This window comes from Myodes glareolus, chromosome 2 (assembly GCF_982192425.1).
Source record: "Myodes glareolus chromosome 2, mMyoGla1.1, whole genome shotgun sequence".
NCBI lineage: Eukaryota > Metazoa > Chordata > Mammalia > Rodentia > Cricetidae > Myodes > Myodes glareolus.
The window spans coordinates 40,818,303-40,840,511 of record NC_142027.1 but is presented as its reverse complement, the minus strand read 5'-3'; the positions used below and the strand labels follow the sequence as shown (position 1 = coordinate 40,840,511).

Here is a 22,209-nt window from a genome sequence, read left to right as displayed (position 1 = left end):
GGGAAATGTCCAAATTTACAGATTCCCCCTAAGTACAGATTCGGAAGTATCAACCATAAAAATGGACGTTTACATCCTCTGACTTTTAGGTTCACGGATGTCACCTTTCAGGCCTGTGGTAGTGCACCAGGCAGAGGAAGTCCAGTAGGCGTAGGCAGGGGCGGGGCTGTGTGTGCTACGGTTCGGAGCCCCAGGGCCAGGGGGCGGGGCCCTACCCAGGGGCGGGGCCCTCCTCGGGGGCGGGGCCCTCCTCGGGGGCGGGGCCCAGAGCGGGAGCACGCCTTGGACGTGTCCACGCCGTCCCGCCCTTCCATGCCGTGGTCCTGACAGCGCGCAGCGACGCGCAACAGGCCGTGAAAGGTGAGTGAGGTGTTGCCGATGGGCCCGTGCCTGGGTGTCTCGGGTCGGGCTGAGGGGTGCGGCTCCGAAGGACCCGGGCTGGGATGTTGGGCTGGAAACCGGACGGCGTGGACCGCGGGTCTGGCGGCGGGGTCCGCGGTCCCCGGCGTGCTAGAGCCAGGCTGCGCGCGCAGACCGGGCGGCGGGGAGGGGCGTGCGCCACGTGCTGGCCCGGCGGCCCGGAGCTGAGCTGCTGCCGGCGGAGGCGGGGCGCGGGGCGCGGGGCTAGTGGCTCAGTCCTGACTTGGAGTGCGGCGTGGGTTGCCGCTTCTCTCTTTTCGTGGGGAAGACTTGACTGCCTAACCCCTGGTTGTCCAACAGGTGACTAGAAACAGGTTTCAGGAAGTCTGGGTGCCCGTCCCACCGTTCAGTACCTGCGCTTCCGGTGCCGGGAGATGTGCTTTACCGGCTCACGTTATAACCAGGATGCCTGTAACTTTGGGGCTACATTTTTTGTGACCTCATTGCTCCCCCTACCCCCTAGTACATCAATACGACACGATTCGTATTCTGCTTGTACAAAGCCCCCAAACAGTCAGTGAGACATCTGAATTAATGAAACTTTCTGCGCTCGGAAAAGTTACTTCAGGTTTCCAGCTGATCTTGTTACAGCGATATGTAATTTAAAATTCTGCATTTTCTTTATTTTGTGTATGTGTGGATGCACACATGCTATGGTGTGCTAGTGAAGGCCGGAGGACACTTTGAGGGAGTCTTTCCTTCCACTGTGTGGGGAGGTCAGGGAGCAGCCACCTGTCAGGCCATCACGATGGAGTTGTCAGGTGTGTTTAATGGAGCCGAAATCAACCCAGTGTTCTTTAGGTTGCTGGGCCGCGCATTGATTAAGAACTTCTGTGAATATAGATTTCTGCCTCCAGCATTAGAGGTGTTAATCCAATAGGTTTGATGTCCATCTAGAAATTTGCGAGTTAGAAGCTTTGCTGTTAAAATACTGCTCAGGTGGAGAGAGGATCCCCCCCCCCCCCCCCCCCCCCCCCCCCCCCCGCTACTAGTGGTGACTCCTCCAGAATAGTCGTTTCGTGCAAGCCTCTTGTCTCTCCCAACTGTCGTTTTGTGGGTTGTTTTTTGATTTGTTTTGGTAAGGCTTTTGATATTTTGGTATACTCTTGTGACTAAATTCTGACTTGACTGTTTGCTGTTATACTTGACTAGGTTCTGGCAGTGCTGTGTTATTTGTCCCTTAAGAAGCTCTTGTGACTTCTTGTCATTAAATTTTACCATGAGAAAAATTAGGGCGCCCTAAAATGTAAAGACTAAATTTGTTGACTGTAATATGGGTGCCGACATTTTTTTTTTGTAGAGTTTATTAGTGGTATAGCTGTTACCAGTTTATAAACTGGGACTCTTTTTGAAGTCTTTTACCTTTATCTGCCTGAAATCAACTCACTGAAAATACTTCCTCTGTAGAGCATGTTTCCCCGCTTCCCGCTTAGCTTTATAGAAAGAAATATTCTTATTTGTGTGGCCTTTGGAGCTTACCGGCAGGCACTGCACCTTTCTAGACTATATTTCTTGGAAATTTGTTCCACCTTATGCTTTTTACTGCATTTGAAATGATTGTGGAATGGTTGTAAAATGGTTGGGATATTTGGAGAAGACTTAATGGGATAGCTATGTACCTACTCTGCTCTGCCCGCCAAAACTTGTAAAAAAAAAAAGAGTTGTGTGTGGTAAACTATATATATATATTTACCCAGTAACATACGAGTTAGTTTCTAATTGGCTGGGGTTCAGATCATTTCAGTGTGAATAAAGGGGGAAAAATAGATGGTGTAATAGTAGGCAAGGTGAGTTCTATATCTTGGGGTTGACTTTTGTTGGTGATTGTAGGTGGGAAAAATCCTTAAGTGGTTTTATTGTTAAGTATTTTGTGCACTTTAACCATACCTTTTGGTGAGTGTGCTAGTTCATTCAGAGGTTATTCTTAAAGGCAACAGTCCTTTCACTTGCATCCTCCTCTCATCTTCAAATACCAAACTGAGCAATTATAAGGATAAGAGATGTGTGCCTTAACTATAAGTTTACTTTGGAAATTACCAATCCTGGCTAGTCTTATGTCAACTTGACACAAGCTAGAGTTATCTGAAAGTGGGGAACCTCAACTGAGAAAATGCCTGCGAAAAATCCAGTTGTAAGGCATTTTCTTAATTAGTGATTGATGGGTGGGGGCGCTCAGCCCATTGTGGGTATGGCCCTCCCTGGGCTAGTGGTCCTGGCTTCCACTAACAAAGGCTGAACAAGACATGGGGAGCAAGCTAGTAAACAACACCCCTCCGTGGCCATGACTTCTTCATTAGCCCCTGCCTTGATGAGAGCCAAATAAACCTTTTCCTCCCCAGATAACTTGGGTTATGGTGTTTCATCACAGCAGTACCCTAAGATAGCACCTTTAGTGCTGTAAGAGAATAGTCGTAACCGTTTTAAAAGTTTAACGTGAGAGGCTTAGCAATTTGCTACGTGAAATGCTAACCAAAATTAGCACAGGAAAAAGGTGCATGGATTGAATTCCTGAATTGACCAGGTGCGAGGTTCCAGGGTCTTCTAATGAAGCCACTCTCAGTTATTCCAGAACCTGGTTGTATCAGCAGGTAGAAACTGTTGCCCGCCAGGTTGCTTGGCATGTACCAAAAGTTCAAACCTTCAGAAGAAAGGGTGTCAGCTGGGTTGGTTGCATGTTTAGGTATTTTATCTAATGGTAGTAAAAAACTCCCCAGAAATATCCAGTTCCCAGTATCAGCCACTAGCTGGCTTTTCAAACAGGAGTGATACCTTCCTTCACTGTCTACTCAAGAGTTTTTTACTGAGTCTGTCTTCATATTTATATTTCTATATCTCTTCAGAATTCCAGCTATGGCAGGTTTTTTTTTTATCACTTGGGTTAAGATTGAAACAGTTGGGTTTGAATTAAAATGAATATCCAAAGTATTTTCTGAAAGTTTGTCTCATTGAGCTCATATCCTAACATTAAGTTTACAGACTGTCCTTAGCTCCCATTCTGCATTGGTAGGATAAGTTTGTCAGAAGTTTGCTCTTCTGCTTCTTGAAAGAACTGAGCTTCTTGGTACTACAAAATTTAGATGCTAATATAGAAATCAGACTATTAGTTTCAGACTTGTTCATTTTCCACTTTTTAATTTGTCTGCTTTATATCTGGGTTGCATTTTTAAAGCTCGTTTAAAAATTAGTTGCTGCAGATCATTCTAGAACTTCCAAGACTAGAATACTCATTCACTCCGCAGAGTTGCTAAATGCTCCAGAGATGATGAGAGGGAAAGACAGCTTCTTGCATCCTGGTAACTCAACACAATAGGAAGTGATACAATTTTAAGTTACAAGCCTTGAGGAACACTTGGTATTTTATAAGCACTGCCTTCTTTGGGAATAGGCAGTTTGTTAGGAATTAGAGAAATGGAACCTCTTCTGAGGATTAGAAAGCCAAAAAGAAAAAGCTGTATAGGGTGAACATTCCTAATCCAGATTTGATATGCCCCAAACTTCTGAGCACCAACATGATGCTGTAAGTGAAAATAATTTCCTGACCTCATATTGGAGGTTCATAAAGTAGGCATAGAATTACCCCCAGGCTGTGCATATAAACTGTAAATGAAGGATAAATGCATTTAACTATGGTTTTGGTTTTAAATTGACCCCCTAATCCCAGCCTTTGTGCTCAAAGCTTGGTTGCTAGCCTCTGTCTTGGAACTTCTGAGTAGACTCTTCAGGGCTTGGTAGAAAGTAGTTAGTTCATGAAGGGTGTCCTTGATATTGGTACCCTAGTCTCTTTCCATTTTGCATCCCCACTACCATGAGGTAATACATTCTCTTGGCTGTGATGTTGAGACTCTGCACAAGCCCCAGACAACAAAGCCATCCAGTGGACGAAAGCCCCTGAAACTTAACCAAAATCAGTCCTTCCTCCTTTAGTTGATTATCTCAAATACACAATTTCAGGCTTAGACTGCATGTCTTGTTATATGGTTGCAGGCACTCCAAAATAAAACATACTTTTCCAAATGATATTTGCAAATTTTATATTCTGTGAATATTTGTATAGTTTGAATTAATGGTTCTTATACCTACATGAAGGGGACCTATGAAGTAATAAGAGTTGTTGGGGATGCTTGAGAGTATTGATCCTCTTGCTACCCAGATATGTGCCACAGACAAGCAGTGTTGTCACCATGGGTATCTGGTCCATTTGATGCCTCATATCTTTGTTGACGTTAAATTGGAAAAGTGCTGTTAGAGGCTAATGGTGGTGGTTGGTGATTGATGTCTTGTTTCAGTTAAAAATTTCATCTTTTGAAGACCTGTCATGTACCTGTTTTTAACCTTCATTTTTAAAACTTTAAAATTTTCTAATGGGCAAAGGGAAAGTGCCCTGATAGTGATATTTCTCAAGAATAATTTCCACTTGAAAGTGGAGTTTCCAGTGTTTATAGAGTCTCATTCCAGGCACCAGGTGACGTCACTGCCCAGGGCACATTGGTGTTACGTTGAGCAGCACCTGGCAGCAGACAGCTGTTCCTGATTCTCTATCAAATGTTTGTAATAGAGAGGGCATCTATTTAAATTCAGGACATGGTGCTGATTCCAGCCAAATTCAAGATTTTTGGTTTCACTGTCTCCATGGCCATGGGCTAAACCTTTGAGTAAGAACTGCTGAGAGAGTTGAATGGTTTAATTTGAGATAATCAAGTCTCTTAATTAATAATGATTTCCAGGACTTAGTGCTTGTATACATAGAAAATTGTGTTTTCCTTAAATGAGTGTATAAATTGAGTGGTGTTTAAGGCTGAATCATCCTGGAAGAAGTGACAGTGGCTTAAGGCAGTCTCATCTTGAAGGAAGTAGTACTTACTAATGACTTCTCAAAGAGGCAAAGTGGTTGCAGTCACGTGGTTGGGGTGTGTGTGTGTGTGTGTGTGTGTGTGTGTGTGTGTGTGTGTGTTTGTACTTCTGTATTCCTAACCATGTCTTTTGTTCTTTTGGCAGGTTTGCATTTCCTCCCACTTTGTGAACAATGTCAAAGAAAGCACAGCCTACAGGGAATGGGCCAGAAGAAGATGGGCCTGTTCCCTATAAGCAGTCGAAGGTAGATGAGTCTGACAAGCTGTCCACATTAAATTTCAACAGCCCCACTGCTCTTTTTGAAAGTTTAATCTCACCCATCAAGGTAGAGACTTTTTTCAAGGAATTCTGGGAACAAAAGCCCCTTCTCATCCAGAGGGATAACCCTTCAATGGCCGCCTATTACCAGTCTCTGTTCAGATTCTCAGATCTGAATAGGCTCTGCCTTCAAGGGTTGTATTATGGAAAAGATCTGAATGTCTGCCGGTGCATCAATGGGAAGAAGAAGGTTTTAAATAAGAATGGCAAAGTACACTTCCTTCAGCTGAGAAAAGATTTTGATCAGAAGAGGGCAACAATTCAGTTTCATCAACCACAGAGATTTAAGGTAATGGATCTCCCCACAACAAAGTTCTCATACATATGAAAATGGTAGCATTTGACCACACATCAGCTTAAGACTGAATGTATGATTTGAAGATGAAGATCATTTTGAGAATGCATAATATCTATTTGGTCTTTAAATACATTGAACTTAGGACATACTACCTTTTTGATGAAATTGTATATGTAATGTGCTCACTCATACATGCATATGTGGAGGGAGGAGAGAAAAATGTTGGGTATCTTCCTAGATTGTTTCCACCTTATAGATTTGAGATCAGGGTTTCCCACTGATTCTGGAGCTAACCATTTGTTTAGGTTGGATAGTCAGTGAGCTTGGTGGCTCAGCTGTCTCTGCTCAGTGTCTCCAGTATTAATATTACAAAAGTACTTTGCTACATCAGCTTTTATGTGGATACTAAGTAGCTGAACTCTGGTTCCTCTGATTGTAAAACAGATGTTCTCACCCACTGAACCATCTCCCCAGTCTCTGACTAGATATTTTGAATCTCCAACAGTGATAGGTAGATATTTTAGGTATCATAGAGCTGCAAAAACCAAAGATTCCGAAGTTTATAACTTTATTAAAGTAACATTGCACCTCTAGGATGTGTTTAATGCACTGATTAATTTTTGCATATTGTAGGAGGGATCTCTGTGTTCTGCCCTGTTAACTGTATTTTAAGGCACATGGGATCTTCAAGTGAAAACTGAGGTTCTCTCCCTTTATTGCTTACATCTTTCCAGTGGAGGCCTCAGAGTTCAGGGCTTTGACCTGATGATTTACTAGATGGATAGCCAAGAAAGGCATGTTAATATATTAATAACAGAACTTGTGACATTGAGTTTCTGGGTGGTCATTGTGAGGATAGCATCCTAGGTAAATAAAGCATAGTCCTGAGCTTGTAACTGCAACTTTGACAAACATGGTTTGTTTCTACACCTTTTAGTAACAGGCACAGTTTGAAGATATAAAAATCAGAGAGCCAAGATAAATGGGAAAGCAGCAGAACTGGTAGCATTTTGGGTAACCCTTAATAAAAGAGATACATTCATCAATTACGTACCAGTGCTTTTTTCCACCACTTAGTGGTAACTGATGTTTATGAAGCCACAAATTTACTATACATTCCTAAAAGATCTTTTGGGACACTAAAGAGCAAGAGCCGAGGCCTGGCTTCTTAGTGGTGCCAGATACCAAGTAATTAGAGAGCCAGGTCCTGTTGCCTCTATCCAAAATAAATTAGGCTCTCTGGGAGCTCTGTTAACTCTTCGGAGCTATTTGGAGGCCATTAAATTATTTTTTTTCTGTGTGTGCTAAGGAGAACCTCTCAGATTTGTAAATAAGGAAATCTGATGATCTTCATCTCTGAAAGCTTTTTCATGCTGACCCAGTTTTTCCCCACCTGCTATTAATATTAACACTTGGTTCGTTTCAGCTAAGTGATAGAACTCTAGCTATGTTCACTGGTGTATGTGATAAACCAAATGTTTATAATAAAGCATCTATATGTTTGTCACTGTTCGTTCATATACATGAAGCTTAGTCTCTTTAGTATATGTTTAGAGTAAGTGACTTGCCTTTTCCAAATTATCTCGAAGGTGTAGATTCTGGAGCTGGGCTGCAGGTTGGTATCTTGGCTGAGGTTAATGGTTGTGTGCTTTTCTACTTTGCTTTCCTTATTTGTAAACTGGTGTTAATGATTTCCTACTCTGTGAGACAGAATTGTTGTGAAGGGTAATAAATTAGCATGGGTTAAAAACTTAGAAGTAGGATATGCTGTTATCTACAAGGCCCACTTGCCGACTTCTTACCTGTATTAGGTAACTCAGATCTCTCAATTCAGGCTTATATGGCTCCTCAGTCTGCCTTACAGCTGATGAGTGACTCGAGAGGAAGTTTAGCTCAGCTTGTTCTCATTCCTCTGTTTGCACCCCTTCCCTGATTGTCATTTCTGCTCCCCTTGCTTTAACTATTTTTCAGGAGTTCCCAAATGTAAATTCTTGTACTTATTTCCTGTTAGAGCCTCAGACTGGCTTCAAAACATCACCATAGGAAGTCATAACTGGAACATTTGCTTTCTTGTTTTCTGTTCACACTCGTTTTCTTTTTTCTTTGTCAAAGAATGAGTTTTGGAGGATCCAGGAAAAGCTGGAATGTTACTTTGGCTCCTTGGTCGGCTCGAATGTATACATGACTCCAGCAGGATCTCAGGGCCTCCCTCCCCATTATGATGATGTCGAGGTAAGAGAGGAATCATAGTGCCCAGGCTGGAAAGCAGGAGATGCTGAGAGCCAAGCTTGGTCGGTTGTCAGGGTTGACGTTATTACTCTGGAGGGCTGGTAGACCAGTCTGTGACCGTTCTTCTCTGACCTCTTTGGAGATCCTGACCTCATCTCCAAGTTGGGATGTTGAGCTAAAACATATCCCCCAGACTGGTTCCTGCTCATCCTCAAAGCAGGGGCCTAGCTGCAGCTTTGCTGATGCAAAGACTAAAAACCACATTCTTTAGAAACAGGATTTTTTGGAAATTCTCTATAGAAACAAAAAAATGACTTTTACGAAAAATTACAAAGTAAGATGAGATCACAGTCCTTACATTTACTTTAACTTTGTCCGTTTTCAGTGACTGCCAACAATATGTGTATTTTTTTTCCACTTGTAAACATCTTGGTGCAGTTTGAATGAAGGTCCTGGTTCTACTTAAGCCCTGGCACATTGACAAGTGTTGATTTCATTCTTATGTGACTTCCAAAAAATTTAACTCATTCACTTGGTTATTTTGTAGTTTTATTTCTGTACTCATACAAGGTGTGAACACAGATATTAACAAAAAAAATCCCTTTCTTTCTCTGAGAGCTATTTGTATAAACATATTGTTTAAAAGTTTTTTTTAATATTCTTAGGAGAATATTAAGATAGTTTTAGCCAAATGAAGAACAAAAAACTATAGTGTTTTCATATCTACCAAGGCTCTTTGTAATTTTTAAGCTTTGGGTCGTTCTCTTGTATCAGATTTTTCTATCAGAGGTTATGACTTTCTACTGTCTAGCTGATAGAAGAGTCAAAAGCTAGTCGAATATAAGAACTCAGCGGTGTCTGACAAGGTGAGAAGAATGAGTGCAGCCCCACGGTTCCTGATTACTAGAGGTGGCAGCATATGTTTGTGTAAGGGGTGGGCATTGTTGATGTTTGAAGGTTCTAGAAGCTCCTTGCCTACAGGTTATCTGAAAGCTTTCTCATGCTCTCGGGTGTGTGGCCTTCTGTAGGTTTTTATCCTGCAGCTGGAGGGAGAGAAACACTGGCGTCTCTACTCCCCAACTGTGCCCCTGGCACGTGAGTACAGTGTGGAGCCTGAGGCCCGGATTGGCACACCAACGCACGACTTCATATTGAAGGTATGGGTGGGGCATATGCACATCTCTTATGCTGGTTATTTCTTTTACTATGACAAGTTCAGACAGTTTCCAAGTAGTGAAAAGATCCCTGTGGGAATGTATCCTGAGGATTCCAGGGATGGGTAGCTCTCACTGTCGCCCACCAGAACAGGGCTTCTGTAAGGTCTAAGAAAAGTGAACTAAGGTAGCTTTCTATTTATCTTCCAGAACTATCCTGTCTCCATGTCTGATTGTTCAGCAGAAATAAGTTGAATTCATTGAATCACCAACTTCTCTAAAACAAATGTGGAAGATTTGACCTTGCCTGATTTCTCCACATTGAAGTCAGTGTTAGCATGTAAGCAGAGCACAGCTAAAGTGCCCTTCCTTTTCTTGGCAGAAATTCCAGTACCACCTGTTTTTCTGATAGTGCAGCCCGTCCCTCCCCAGCTTAGGGTTGCTAGGTGAGTAGTAGCTAGGAAAGTGCTTATGAGTTCCTTCTCCAGGGAGCCAAGTAGTTTGACCATGTATTGCTTCCTTGCTATCTTGCTCAGTTAGTTTGGATGGAAACATGGCCAGGCTCAGGCGGGAGAGGGTCCTGAGAAAAGGATGTAGAGATACAGAAATACTTCATAAATACACTTCATTTCATGCCCTTTATTAGGAAATATTTTCATTAGTAGCAATATGGAATGATTGACTTAGACTACTGCAGAGATTCTTACTTTGTGTGTAGATAGTTTTCCCATATTTCTTGCATCTTCAGGGTATAACTAGTGCCTAATGTTTATCTGTACCTATATCTCTTTCCTGATTTTAAGGTTTGCCTGCCAAAAGCTAGGAGGAAACGGTATCTTCATTTTGATTGGGTGCTTATATTATAGGAAATATGAATAAATAATGATGTTTTTATGTGCACTTTGACCAAAATGCTGGCCTGTTAGATAGCTTACTAGAGCGCAATCATACCCATTCAAAATGCATTGTCCTGCTCACATTCTATTCTGTTGTGGGGCCTATTAACCAAAGATTGCACAATAAGCCTCTTTGGATGGACTCTTTAGTTTCTTTTGTAATGTGGGATAAAACATAATGACCAAGGTAACTTATAAAACAAAGCACTTAATTGGGTTTATGGTTTCAGAGGGTTAGAGTCCATAATGTAAGAGTGAAGTTATGGTGGCAGGAACAGCTGAGGGCTCGAATCTCATACTGCAAACAGACACAGAGCGAGCACAGGGCTTAGAAGACTTTTAAAGCTTTAAGCCCGCCTCCAGTTGCACACCTCCAACAGGATCACGCCTTTTAATCTTTCCCAAGCAACCATCAACTGGGAACCAAGTATTTAAAATGAGCCTGTGAGGAGCATTCTTTTTCAAACCACCACACTCTGAGGCAGAAGTAGGGGAGCTGCAGTGAGAATTCCGAAGCCCTTATCCACCTTCCCACTATTCTAGTTAGCCTGTGTAGTGGGTCTTAGTGTGGGTCTCAGGATGCAGAAGCTCTTCTACTCTTAGCTTGGGGGTGTGGCATAGATAGACATGAATCAAGCTGATGTCACTTAACTGCAGTTCCCTTTAGCAAAAAATTATTTTTCTAAATCAGGAGATAATATTTACCTTGTAGGCTGTGGAGATTGCTACTTCCTTTACAATAAAATTTTTTGGGTGAGATGTCAGTATGTCTGTTAAGTTTTTTTTATTATAGTGGTTGTTGTATCAACATAGATTTATAATAGTCCCTAAGGTCAGAAGTCTTAAAATGGCCTCACTGGTTCTAGCAGAATTTCTTTCCTTCTGCGTCCTTCTCTTTCCCAAAAGGACTGAGGGCAGTATTCAGATTCTTGTGGAATGAATGAAGCATATATGTGAAGGCCTCAGGGTAGTACAGAATTGATAAACAGTGGGTGTAATTAAAAAAGAATGTTTATTTACTTGAAGTACTATCATTTTGACATCATTTAGAGTAAGCCAGCAGCCAAGCAAGCTCTTACACACACAGATACACACACATATGTGCACACTTCATAATATATACATAGCACACACATGTTCATTTCATACATGCACACGTTATACGTCATGCATACACATATGTGTACTTTATACACACATACACACAGACATGTGTGCTTTCTCTTGTTTTGAAGAAAATCTTTTAAATTCCCTTTAAGCTGATGTGTTTGAGCACTGTTCCCTAGGCTCCTGAGTTTTCAACAGATCTTGATTGCTTTCTTTACTTTGAAAGAAAGAGGAGTTGAGCAGCTCAAGATTCCTTTTCTTCTTAGTTAATAGACAAATGTATTCTGGATGAGATTAAGGCAAAAGTATCTCAGGGCAGAAGAACAGAGTATTTCTGTCATTGGTTTAGAAGAGAGAAAAGGATAGATTAGAAATAGCTTACCTCTCCATGAAAACTACTCATTTTTAATTTCATCCAGATTTTAAGTTTAGATAGAGATAGGATAGTTTCTTAAATCTACATCATCTATCTGTCTATATATTGATCTATGTTCTATACTTCATTCTTTTTGGGGGTAGGCTCTGAGAAGTTCATGGTAGGTACGATAAAGATACTGTCAGGAAGATCTAAGGAAAATTCTCAAGAGATGAAGACTGGCAGTGACTGTAATAAAACCATACCCTCATTGCTAGCCCAGTGCTTGAAAACAGCATTTCCTTAATCCTCTGAATAATGCAGTAGGCTATGGGGTTGTTGTCCCATTTTAGTGATAGAAAAACTAAGGTGAGGGGCAGATAAGCAAGTTGTACTGGTTCTATGACTGAAAGAGGAGTAGCCGTCCCAGAAACAGGGTGTTACCTCTTTTGCATCTCAGTCCTATATAGCTGGTGTCTCCTTGAAAACAAACAGTGATGGGCTCTTAGATACCGCATGAACCCAGCACAGAGACTTCCTGGAACAGGGTTTTCTAGAATATACAACTTCAAACATGTTTATCATCTTAAAGCAAAAAAGACTAATGTGTATTTAACTCTGATATTTTTTTTCCCCTAAAGCCTGGTGATTTGTTGTACTTTCCCAGAGGGACTATTCATCAGGCAGAAACTCCATCAGGCCTGACCCACTCTACTCATGTGACCATTAGCACCTACCAGAACAAGTAAGGCCTTTGCTTACTACTAATCTAGTATCTTAGGACAGTTTGGAGTTATCGCTCACCACAGCCACATTCGGGATAGACCTGAGGCAGTTGTCCACTTCCCTTTTTTCTGTGCTGCTTCTCTTGCTGACATCCATATTTCTTTGACGTGTTTTTTTACGTGATTGGCCTGCCTAGATATCCTACTGTAAACCTCATATATCTCACTCTATGTAAGAGATACTGGAAAGTGTCAAAATAGAGGATAGAGGGTGCCATAGGGAGGCAAGGGAAAGAAAAACAGAAAAAAACCTGTAGCCATGGGTATATCACAGAAGGTTCGTAAAGAGACCCCTGGGGCTTAGAAGAATATGTTTAGCTTAACTTGTCTATCACTCATGGGAAGACTTGACATTCATCTGAGTGAGTCTCAATAGATGACTAAGTAGGCATGGGTCAGAAGGTCATGGGAGGTAGGAGAAGGCATTCCAGGATCAAAGAACATCAGGTTGCTCCTACTGAAGAGCACTAACTTGTAAAACAAGTTAGTAAGTTTAACTCTGCTTCCTCATGATTGCTCCCTGAAACTCACCCGATGTTCAGGAGATTTACTAGGGGAAGTAGCTGCATCTTGGCTGGCCTGAGGTTAGTGCCATTTGCACATAATTGAAAGTCCTAAATTTTTGTATCAGGTTTCCATTTTTGAAAATACCTGACTAGGTAAAGAAGAGAAAATCTCAGAGGCCAGTCAAGATGAGGAGGGGGAGATAGAAAGATGGCCCAGTGGATAAGAGTGCTTACTGTGTAAGCATGAAGACAGTTTGGATGTCAGCATCCACATAAAAGTAAAGGAGTTTGGGATGGTGTGCATATACTTTTAACCCTAGTGCTATGGACAGCAGGGATGAGGGGATCACTGGAACTTGGATACCAGCATGACTCCAGTTTCTGCTAAGAGATCCTCTCTCAAAGGAGTATGGCAGAGAGTGGTAGAACAGGACACCTGATATCCTTCTCCGGCCTCAGCATGCATGCACACAGTCATGTGTGTATAATCACACTCACTGACAAATATACTCGCATTTTAACACACATGGACAAAGAAGAGTAGGGACAATGGAGGGAGGGAGTCATAGGAACCTTGAATGTTCTAGGTCAAAGAATGTGAACTTGGCAGTCACATAGCTGGCCCTATAAATGTCTTTATCTTCTGGTGCCCCATCATTACAGTTACATAGTTAATCCCTCACTTCCTAATTTTGTTTGGTCAGAGCATTGGTGGCTTTGTGGTAGAATTCCTGCCTTCTTACTCCTGCTTTCCTTTCATTGCTCTTGTCATTATCATTTTTTTTTAATTTCTTTTCCTTGTTTTTAAAGATTATGTTGTTTTCTGTATATTGATGTTTGGCTGAATATGTGTTTGTACATATGTACTGCATATATGCCTAGTGCCCTTTTAGGCCACAGAACGATGTTAGATGCCTTGGAATTAGAGCTACAGATAGCCATGAGCCACCATATGTTTGTGCTGGGAACCAAAGCTAAGTCCTCAAGAAGTTCTCTTAACCACTCCAAGCCTTCTTTAGTGTGTGAGACCAAGAACTTGGGGGAGGGGGAGCATGCTAGAGCTAGCTAGCTGTGTTCTCTTCCCACTGTGGGTTCCAGGGGTCACAATCTGACATTCCTGGCAAGTGTTGTTACTCACTGATCCATCTTGCCAGCCCTGTTGTTTTTCACTCTCTTCCTTTTCCTTTGCACCATATATATATATATATATATATATATATATATATATATATATATATATATATATATATCCCATGTATAATGTTATCATCAATTCTGCCCATCTTTTGTTACCAATCATCTGGAGCTAAGGAAGAGTTTTCCAAGATCAGGTTACTGGTCTGGGCTGTGAGTGGGCACTGTGACTGATGTACCTAGGCTAGACCTGATTTGGATAGGAAATAAAGGAGTTAGAATGCAAAAATGTAATCTGAGAGGTGTTCTGTGCTCTGAATCTGGGCTCCTACTGTGGTAAGGAAATGTACAGCTTCCTCTTAACGCAGTTCAAAGAGGCATTATTGAAATAGCAGGGACCTGCTGTGTGGTCTTCTGCAGACTGAATTAGGTAATACAAAGCAAATCCCTTAGGAGGTGTTATTATTCCTAATTTTTAGAAACTCCCAAGATCAATATTACCCTCAAAAGAACACTGTCTGCCATCAAATTCCTATATGAGCTGTTGGCATATGCTTTCCACCCAAAACCCTGCAAAGAGAGCATGTGTTTTCCTTGTTAACAGATCTGCCTTGTCCTCCGCATTCAACAAGGGTTATGGAGACTGAGGCATTAAGTTGTACATCAATATGACCATCACATAGTGTAGGCTTTGGGGAAAGTATGCTTCAAGGCTTTTGTGCCCTCCTTTACCACTCTTCTAGGATGGGAAGCAAGAGAGTAACAGTTTTCCTCAGAAGCAGAAGCTGTATGTGATTTTCATTCTGTTTATAGCCCTCAATTTGAAATCTGCTGGTGACACTGGAGAAATTTAAACAAGCTCAGAAGTGTTTAAAGAAAGCAGCCCCACGGAGTTTTTCTTACTTAAACATGGTTGGGAAAGAGCCAATTCTAACTGCCACAGAGGCAGAAATGAGACAATTCTAACTACCTCAGAGGAGGCAAAGTTAATTGAACATTGATATTTATCTGTAGGTATTATTTTTGGTCACTGGCTTGCTCTCTCCTCCAGTAAAACCATTAATAGAAATCAATTTTGTTTTAAACTGTTGATGTTGGTGGATATTTTACTGAGGATCAGCTTCCCTCTTATTAAGTAACATGTGGCATATCACTGTTCAAGTATGTTGCAAGCAGTGGCTGCTCATTCTTCCCGGCTACCCAGCTAGCTTAGCCTCGAAATAACCACACAGAAACTGTATTAATTAAATCACTGCTTGGCCCATTAGCTCTAGTTTTTTATTGGCTAATTCTTACATCTTAATTTAACCCATTTTTATTAATCTGTGTATCACCACGTGGCAGTGGCTTACTGGGTAAAATTCCCAGCGTTTGCCTCTGATGGATCCATGGCATATTTCCGACTCTGCCCTTCTTTCTCCTAGCATTCAGTTCTGTCTTCCCTGCCTACGTAAATTCTGCCCTATCAACAGGCCCAAAGCAGTTTCTTTATTAACCAATGAAAGCAACACAAAGACAGAAGGACTTCCCACACCATTTCCTCTTTTCTGTTTAAACAAAAAAGAAGGCTTCAACATAGTAATATTACATATAACAAAACAGTTATCAAGCAAGAATTGTAGTTACAGTATTTATATCTACTTTATCTTTTATCATAACTAAAGAAAACTATTAACTATATATTTTTCAATTCCATCGAAGACTTCAGAAGGATATAATATTACCTATGTAAACTGGAAGTGCATTGTAAGTAACTTCCAAAACTCTACAATTGACAGAGACATCTCGCTACCTGGACAGTTACCCAAAGTTCTTCTGTACTGTTGGGGCATCCATCTTCAGCCTGCAGGCCCATAGTATCCAGCAGACCTTTTTATGAAGTAAGAAATTTTAAAGACAGTTTAGTCATTTTTTCTGTATCCTTCAGAATGTCTTTGTAGACTCTTTTATGAAGCAGGAACCTTGAAGGATCATTTCACCTTTAGGCAAGTTTAGCAGTCATTTTTTTTGCGGGTCCTATATGTCCAGTGAAGCAGTCCAGGCAAGAGCAGTTTTTTTGCTCAAATGGCTAACCAAATCCATAAAGAGCCTCTTCAATGCCTGTCTTTCTCTTGAAGTAGATTGGTGCTGCCAGGATCAAATGTGTCTCATTGTTATGAAAAGTCCTAAATTTTTATTTAATTTAATTTAATATGCCATATTCTGAAGGTCTCTGAAAGATCTGAATACCTAACTAACTGAAATTTATCTCTATACATGTAGAAAATCTAGCTAACATGATTACAATCTTGACTATTAAAGATGATTATCTATTAACCTATATTTTTAAATTATACATTACATTTTTTAAATGAACCACACAATCACAATACCTTAATCAAAAGCAGAAATACATATAACAAAATTGACCTTAAATTTGTATCAGTAAACCAAGATTCATACCAGTGCAAATTATTCATATCTATAACATATCCCTCTTTAAATGTAAAGAAACAATTATAAACAATATTTGGGCGGAGTCAGAGGAACACCATGGATCTTTGGCTGGAGGTAGATGTGCTGAAACTTATCTGGTAGACCACGACCTCATGGTGATATACAGATTGATAGAAATGGGTTAAAGATGTAGGGGTTAATCAATAAGAAGCTAGAGGTAATGGGCCAAGCAGTGTTTTAATTAATACAGTTTCTGTGTGGTTATTTTGGGACTAAGCTAGCCGGGCGGCCGGGATGAAGAAGCGGGCCCTCCTTGCAACACAAGTAGAAATTTGTCTGTTACCTAGGACTTTTATTGACTGTCAGAATTTTCTATAAAGCTGTTCCCATAGAGGCTTATGTTTAGTTTGATCCTTTGAAGTCCATTTTTGTAGTAGGATCTGTTTAATTTTCTTAGTCCTTGAAAATGAGCAAGTGGGACCCCAGTTGGCAGCATTGCTAGTAATGGGTATTTACATATATTGTTTGCTCATTGCCTACTTTGGTTATTTTCATTTTCTTGTTTCATGTTCTAGTTCATGGGGAGATTTACTTTTGGATTCCATTTCTGCGCTTGTATTTGACATTGCAAAGGAAGATGTGGCATTAAGGACTGGAATACCCCGGAAGATGCTCATGGTAAGAACAGAAGCAGATTGAAGTGGAAGTGGCAAGCCAGGGGGACCAGAGCAGCCAAAGCCCTGCCTCCTAAGGACCCAAGGGCATTCTTCTAAGATGAAATGAGCTAGCCTTCTGTGCAGAGCTGCAGGATTTATTCAGCAAATGGAGTATAGCTTCATGTGGGGCCATTCATCTGTGACCATCTGTGATTGTTGTTTTGGTGGTTTTTTGTTTGTTTTTATTTTTATTTTTCACAGCAGTAGTAAGATTGAGAATATTTGCTGAATAAATAGTTGAAGAAGTAAGAATGGCCCCAGATCTGTACAGAGCACAAATCAGGTTTCTAGTTTGAGAAGAGGCACATGCAGGCCTGGGCCTTGGTGCATATTTCTGCATTTGGAATAGGAGTACACTTTGGCTAGCTTTTAGACAGTAAGTTGATTGAAGCTGAGTAGAACAGAGGTTGCTTTCATTACCTAAGGTCATCAGTGACTTGCTTTCTAAAGACAGAGCCTGGACTGTACTATATTTCCAAGGAGCCCCCTTTCTAAGCAAAATTCTGAAAATTGTTCTAATTATTGTTTTTATATACATTTTAACAAGTGATAGACAATGTAAGATGAGCATTGTCTACAAGAAATAGGCTTCCCTTTCTTAAGGTCCAGGCTGTCCCTCCCCACCATGGGATGGCATGTTTTTTTATATCAGTGAGTGTTTGGCTATAGTGTTGGGATTGAGGCTCAGCCTACTACAATGAAAACTGACCCAGGCAGCTACCTCCACCAGCATCCAGACAGGCTTCACATCTTTACTTTCAGCAAGTGGAAACCCCAACTGCTGCAAAGAGAAAGGTGAGTGGCTTTCTCAGGACTCTTGCAGACCAGCTAGAGGACAGAAAAGGACTGCTGTCATCAGACATGAAGAAGGATTTTGTCATGTGCAGACTTCCTCCTTACTTGGAAAATGGAGCAGATTTGTTGGAACCAGGTATAACTTGATGTTTCCTTCTGGGTGCTGGGGGTATTGGGGCATGCTTGATGCCTTACTGGGTGGTCTTTATCTTGATGGAACATATGAAACATTTTAGGCTTCATGTGGACAGCAATCTCTCCTTAGTGTATATGATTTGACAGAGAATGCTGCTCTCATTAAAACAACTTGCCTACAGTGTTTTAGGAAATAACTAATTTTGATTGAGGAATGTATTTGGAACTGTTGGAGAACTTGAATATTGACATTTTATTAGAATTAAGGCAAGCCTGTTAAAATGTTGTCACCACCAGGTAAATAAAAGAATGGTCAAAGATAGCATGGATCTCCCAAGTTGTAGGTGGCTATTATGTGATAGGTCTAGTCTTCAACTGATAAAATGCACAGCCAGATAGGTGATGTCAGTGTTCTTTAGCAAAAGCTATCAAGAAAGAATACGTTCCCAAATTCAAAGTTGCATAATTTGATATGTTGCAATGAGAAAGCTGCACACATTGAGAACTATGGAGTATCTCCAAAAAAGGCATTAGAAAAAGTTTACAGTGTGTGGGCTTAACATAGGGCATTTCAGTTTCAAGAGGACTCATGGAGGCAAAGCATTGGTAGGAATTGGTGCTGTCTGGAAGTAGGTGGGTCTTGGTGGAAACAATGGTTGATGCTTAAGTTACCTCAGATAAGCCGCACCTTCACTCAGGAAGCAGGGTAGAGGAGGGTTCGGTCACTAATAATTTGAGCACTGTTTTTGTTTTTGCTTGAGTTCAGACGCAGTTATGCATGGTGGTACTTTTACATTTTGACCAGTCAGTCACCGTGATTTTGGCTGACAATGATGTTCTGTTAAGCATTGTTCAAGAGAATGCTGAAATCTAGTGCTGACTGGGGCCAACCCTTAGCCTCCAGCCAGTAAGAATCTTTTTCCTTATAAAAGTCTTACCTGTCAGGAGGTGACAACCACTAAAGTACATAAGTCCCTATTTACAATGATTCTATATATATCTTTATTATACAGTATTTGAAGGAAGCTTAGCATTTAGTTTTGATTGCATCTCTATTCACAATGGCATATTTTACCAGTAATTAATCTTTAGGAGAACGTAACTTGCTAAGTAAATCTCTACATATGGTCCAGAATGCTTATTTAATGGTTTCCCAAGTTTAGCTACTATATTCAATAAAGTTATGATTCTTGAATGCTTTCCAGATCAAATGACTCTATAAGGCCAGCTTGTTTTTTATGGTTCTCTTAATTTTAATTTACTTTAGAAAGACTGGATAGTCAAAGGACATAATGCTTGACTTACTGGACTAGATCATGTGCCATTGTCATACAACTCATTCCTTCCACAGTGTAGAGAGGTGAGCATTTGCACAGAAAACAACACAGCTCTTTCCTCCGTTGTGCTTTGGTGGGCTTATTTATACCTATTTAATGTACCTTTTGTGTAGGGGGTTGGGAATTGAATACAGGGCACAAATACAAAGGTTCATGCTAAATAAGCACCCTCTCACAGAGCCCCACACCTGGCCCTCTAGTTCACTATTAACTTGTGCTATTATTTACATAATGATATGTCTGTAACTCTGTGAGAATGAGATCCGTGGGGGTGCAAGCTGCACTTTTAATTATCACCATACACGTCGGAGTGAGTACTTGGGAGAATGTGAGCTAAAAGATGTGTTGCAAGCAAGTTTGAACCTCTTGGTTCCTTTTTGATGGATGGTTTTCTGTTCTAGCTGAAAAGTTCCCAACGCTGGACAGCACAATAAGACTGCAGTTTAGAGACCACGTTGTCCTCACAGTAGGGCCAGATGAGGATCAATCTGTGAGTATCCAGAAGGAAGAGATGTCCTCTATTTATACTACTGCCATGAATCTCAAGTTACTCCAGTTGGGTAATGGCTGTCTCATAGTTCCTCTTCTAAAATGCCCTTTCTATAGGGAGTCTAGGTCTTAACCTCATCCCCAGATCCTCTTCCTTCTCTGCTTTCTAATCTACTGCAGGCTACCCTGCTATTGCATGAAGAACTTGGTTTGAATTTCCCTGTGTCAGTTCCTCTCATTCTCTACTGCAGAGATCTGGCATAAATTCTATAGTGTAGATCATAGAGAACAAAATATATACCCTATAATTTGGCGTTTTTAGTCCGTGGGTTCTCCAAACTGGCTAATAGGAATGTTTTCTATGGCTAGAGTGATGGATCAGTAGTTAAGAGCAGTTGCTACTCTTAAAGAGAACCCAGATTTCATTCTCAGTATCCACATGGCAGCTTACCACTGGCTAAGGCATTCAGTGTCTTCTTCTGTCCTCCATAAGTTCTAGACATGTAGGTGGTATGCAGACGTACATACAAGCACAATACCCATAGACAAAAAAAAAAAAATTTTGGTTTTTTTTTTAGAAAAATCTCAAGTTTCACCTGGTTTGAAATGGATTCTTTCCATTTATTTATTTAGCCCCCAAAGAATACTAAGTCTATGAGAACAATTCTATACTTAGGGATTTACCTGTTAATTCCTAACATTGAGAGGGTTACAAAAAGCCAGGTTGCAGCTGTCAGGACAAAGCCTGGACAAGGATGACATAAATAAAACCACTGAAGTATACACTCATACCTTGTTTTCAAAAAAGCCTAATGATTCTGATAACTAGTAAGTGTGAGACATTGTATGTTGGCCCAGGCCTTTATTAGCTAAGCAATGACAAGGAATGATGAAGTTTGTGGAAGAAAATAAGTTGCCCCATTTAGGATGGGGATGGAAGGGAGTAGAGATCATTTTGACACTATTGAAATTTAAATGGAAGTTTTAGTAAATAACATAGCTCGTATATCTCAACAATTGGCCACTTCATAACTTACTAGTTTGTTCTAGAAACATCAGATTTTGATAGAACAAAGTGCAGATGATTCAAGGAAGAAACACACTGATAAATTGACACATAAATCAAGTTCTTGAACATTCTGGTTTCTCTAAAACAGTGACTTCAAGCATCAACAGTTGTATTTGTAACTTTGTGCTCAGAGGATTCTGAACAGAATTGAGTAAATTTTGCTGGAGGACCAAGGAAGGCCCAAGGCTTTAAGATTTTCCTTGGGACTAGGCATGATGCTGTATGCCTTTATTTCAGGCAGGTCTCTGAATTTAAGGCTACATAGCTACTTCTAAGCCAGCCAGAGCTACACAGGATTCCCCTAGCTCCCACCAAAAGATTTTTCTTTGGTGGTGAATTATTTTTAAACGCTCCTAGTACTGAAGCCCTCAATCGTTTTCTTGTTGATAACTTGACATTTTCTTCAAAGGATGAAGCTCCACAAATGATGGCTTACATCTATCATTCTCTGAAGAATCTGAGACAGGTGCACATGATGGGAAAAGATGAGGAAACACAGGTGTGTTTCAGCTAAAAACATGTGTCTTTCCTGTTTGGGTTATGGCTGGGATAATTTCTTGTGATTGAAGGTCATGTGCATTTATAGGTGCAGTGTGGACCACCATTTTACTTGACTGATAGGGCACTTGCACAGGGATGATAAAGGCAGCAGCTTTAAAACATAGTATGGCCCTAAAGGGAAAGTGTGATGAATGCCAAGCATTCTGCAACAGCTTTACTGCTGAAGTCCATTGTTGAGTCTAGGCTTTCACATGCGAATTGATGACTTCTGTGAATTATCTAATTACTGTTGAAGTAAATAATTTTTTCCAAAATAAATTTTTCATGAGAGAATTATATAAGCTTATGCAAAAATCTAGAATTTTTTTTCCTTTGGTACTAAACAATCTATCTATCCCTCTAAAGCTTCACGGACTTCGCTTTCCTTTATCACATATGGATGCTCTGAAGCAAATCTGGAGTGGTTCAGCAGTGCCTGTCAAGGACCTGAAACTTCACACAGATGAAGAAAAGAGCAACCTGGCAGTCTCTCTCTGGACGGAGTGTTTAGTGCAAGTATTCTAGAGCCTGTATACAGAGAGCTGTGCACACGTTTTCAGTAAAGGCAAATTTAATTCTAGGACTCCTGGCGCTCTGTTAACACCCTGGGTGGAGGCTACACCGCAAAGCAGGGAGAAG

The 22,209-nt window shown here is 40.8% G+C and overlaps 1 protein-coding gene across 2 annotated transcripts; it reads left to right on the top strand.

Moving 5' to 3' along the window:
* Nucleotides 1-259: 259 nt before the first annotated feature.
* Riox2 (ribosomal oxygenase 2) lies at nt 260-22,110 on the top strand. Of its 2 annotated transcripts, none has more exons than XM_048422735.3 (10): nt 260-360; nt 5,416-5,878; nt 8,000-8,119; nt 9,145-9,273; nt 12,270-12,373; nt 17,065-17,167; nt 17,968-18,136; nt 19,874-19,962; nt 21,440-21,529; nt 21,937-22,110. In XM_048422735.3, the coding sequence occupies exons 2-10, from the start codon at nt 5,444-5,446 to the stop codon at nt 22,093-22,095; spliced, it is 1,398 nt and encodes a 465-aa protein (XP_048278692.3). In that variant the 5' UTR covers nt 260-360; nt 5,416-5,443; the 3' UTR covers nt 22,096-22,110. The 2 variants fall into 2 exon arrangements, with proteins under 2 accessions (XP_048278692.3, XP_048278691.3); XM_048422734.3 differs by lacking the exon at nt 260-360 and adding an exon at nt 601-720.
* Nucleotides 22,111-22,209: the final 99 nt, after the last annotated feature.

What these genes read in the sequence shown, in the direction of transcription:
- Riox2 (XM_048422735.3), top strand. Translation starts at nt 5,444, where the DNA reads ATGTCAAAGAAAGCACAGCCTACAGGGAATGGGCCAGAAGAAGATGGG. An exon ending in CCCATTATGATGATGTCGAG is followed by an intron (nt 8,120 to 9,144) that starts GTAAGAGAGGAA and finishes GGCCTTCTGTAG; the next exon opens with GTTTTTATCCTGCAGCTGGA. An exon ending in GGCCAGATGAGGATCAATCT is followed by an intron (nt 19,963 to 21,439) that starts GTGAGTATCCAG and finishes TTTTCTTCAAAG; the next exon opens with GATGAAGCTCCACAAATGAT.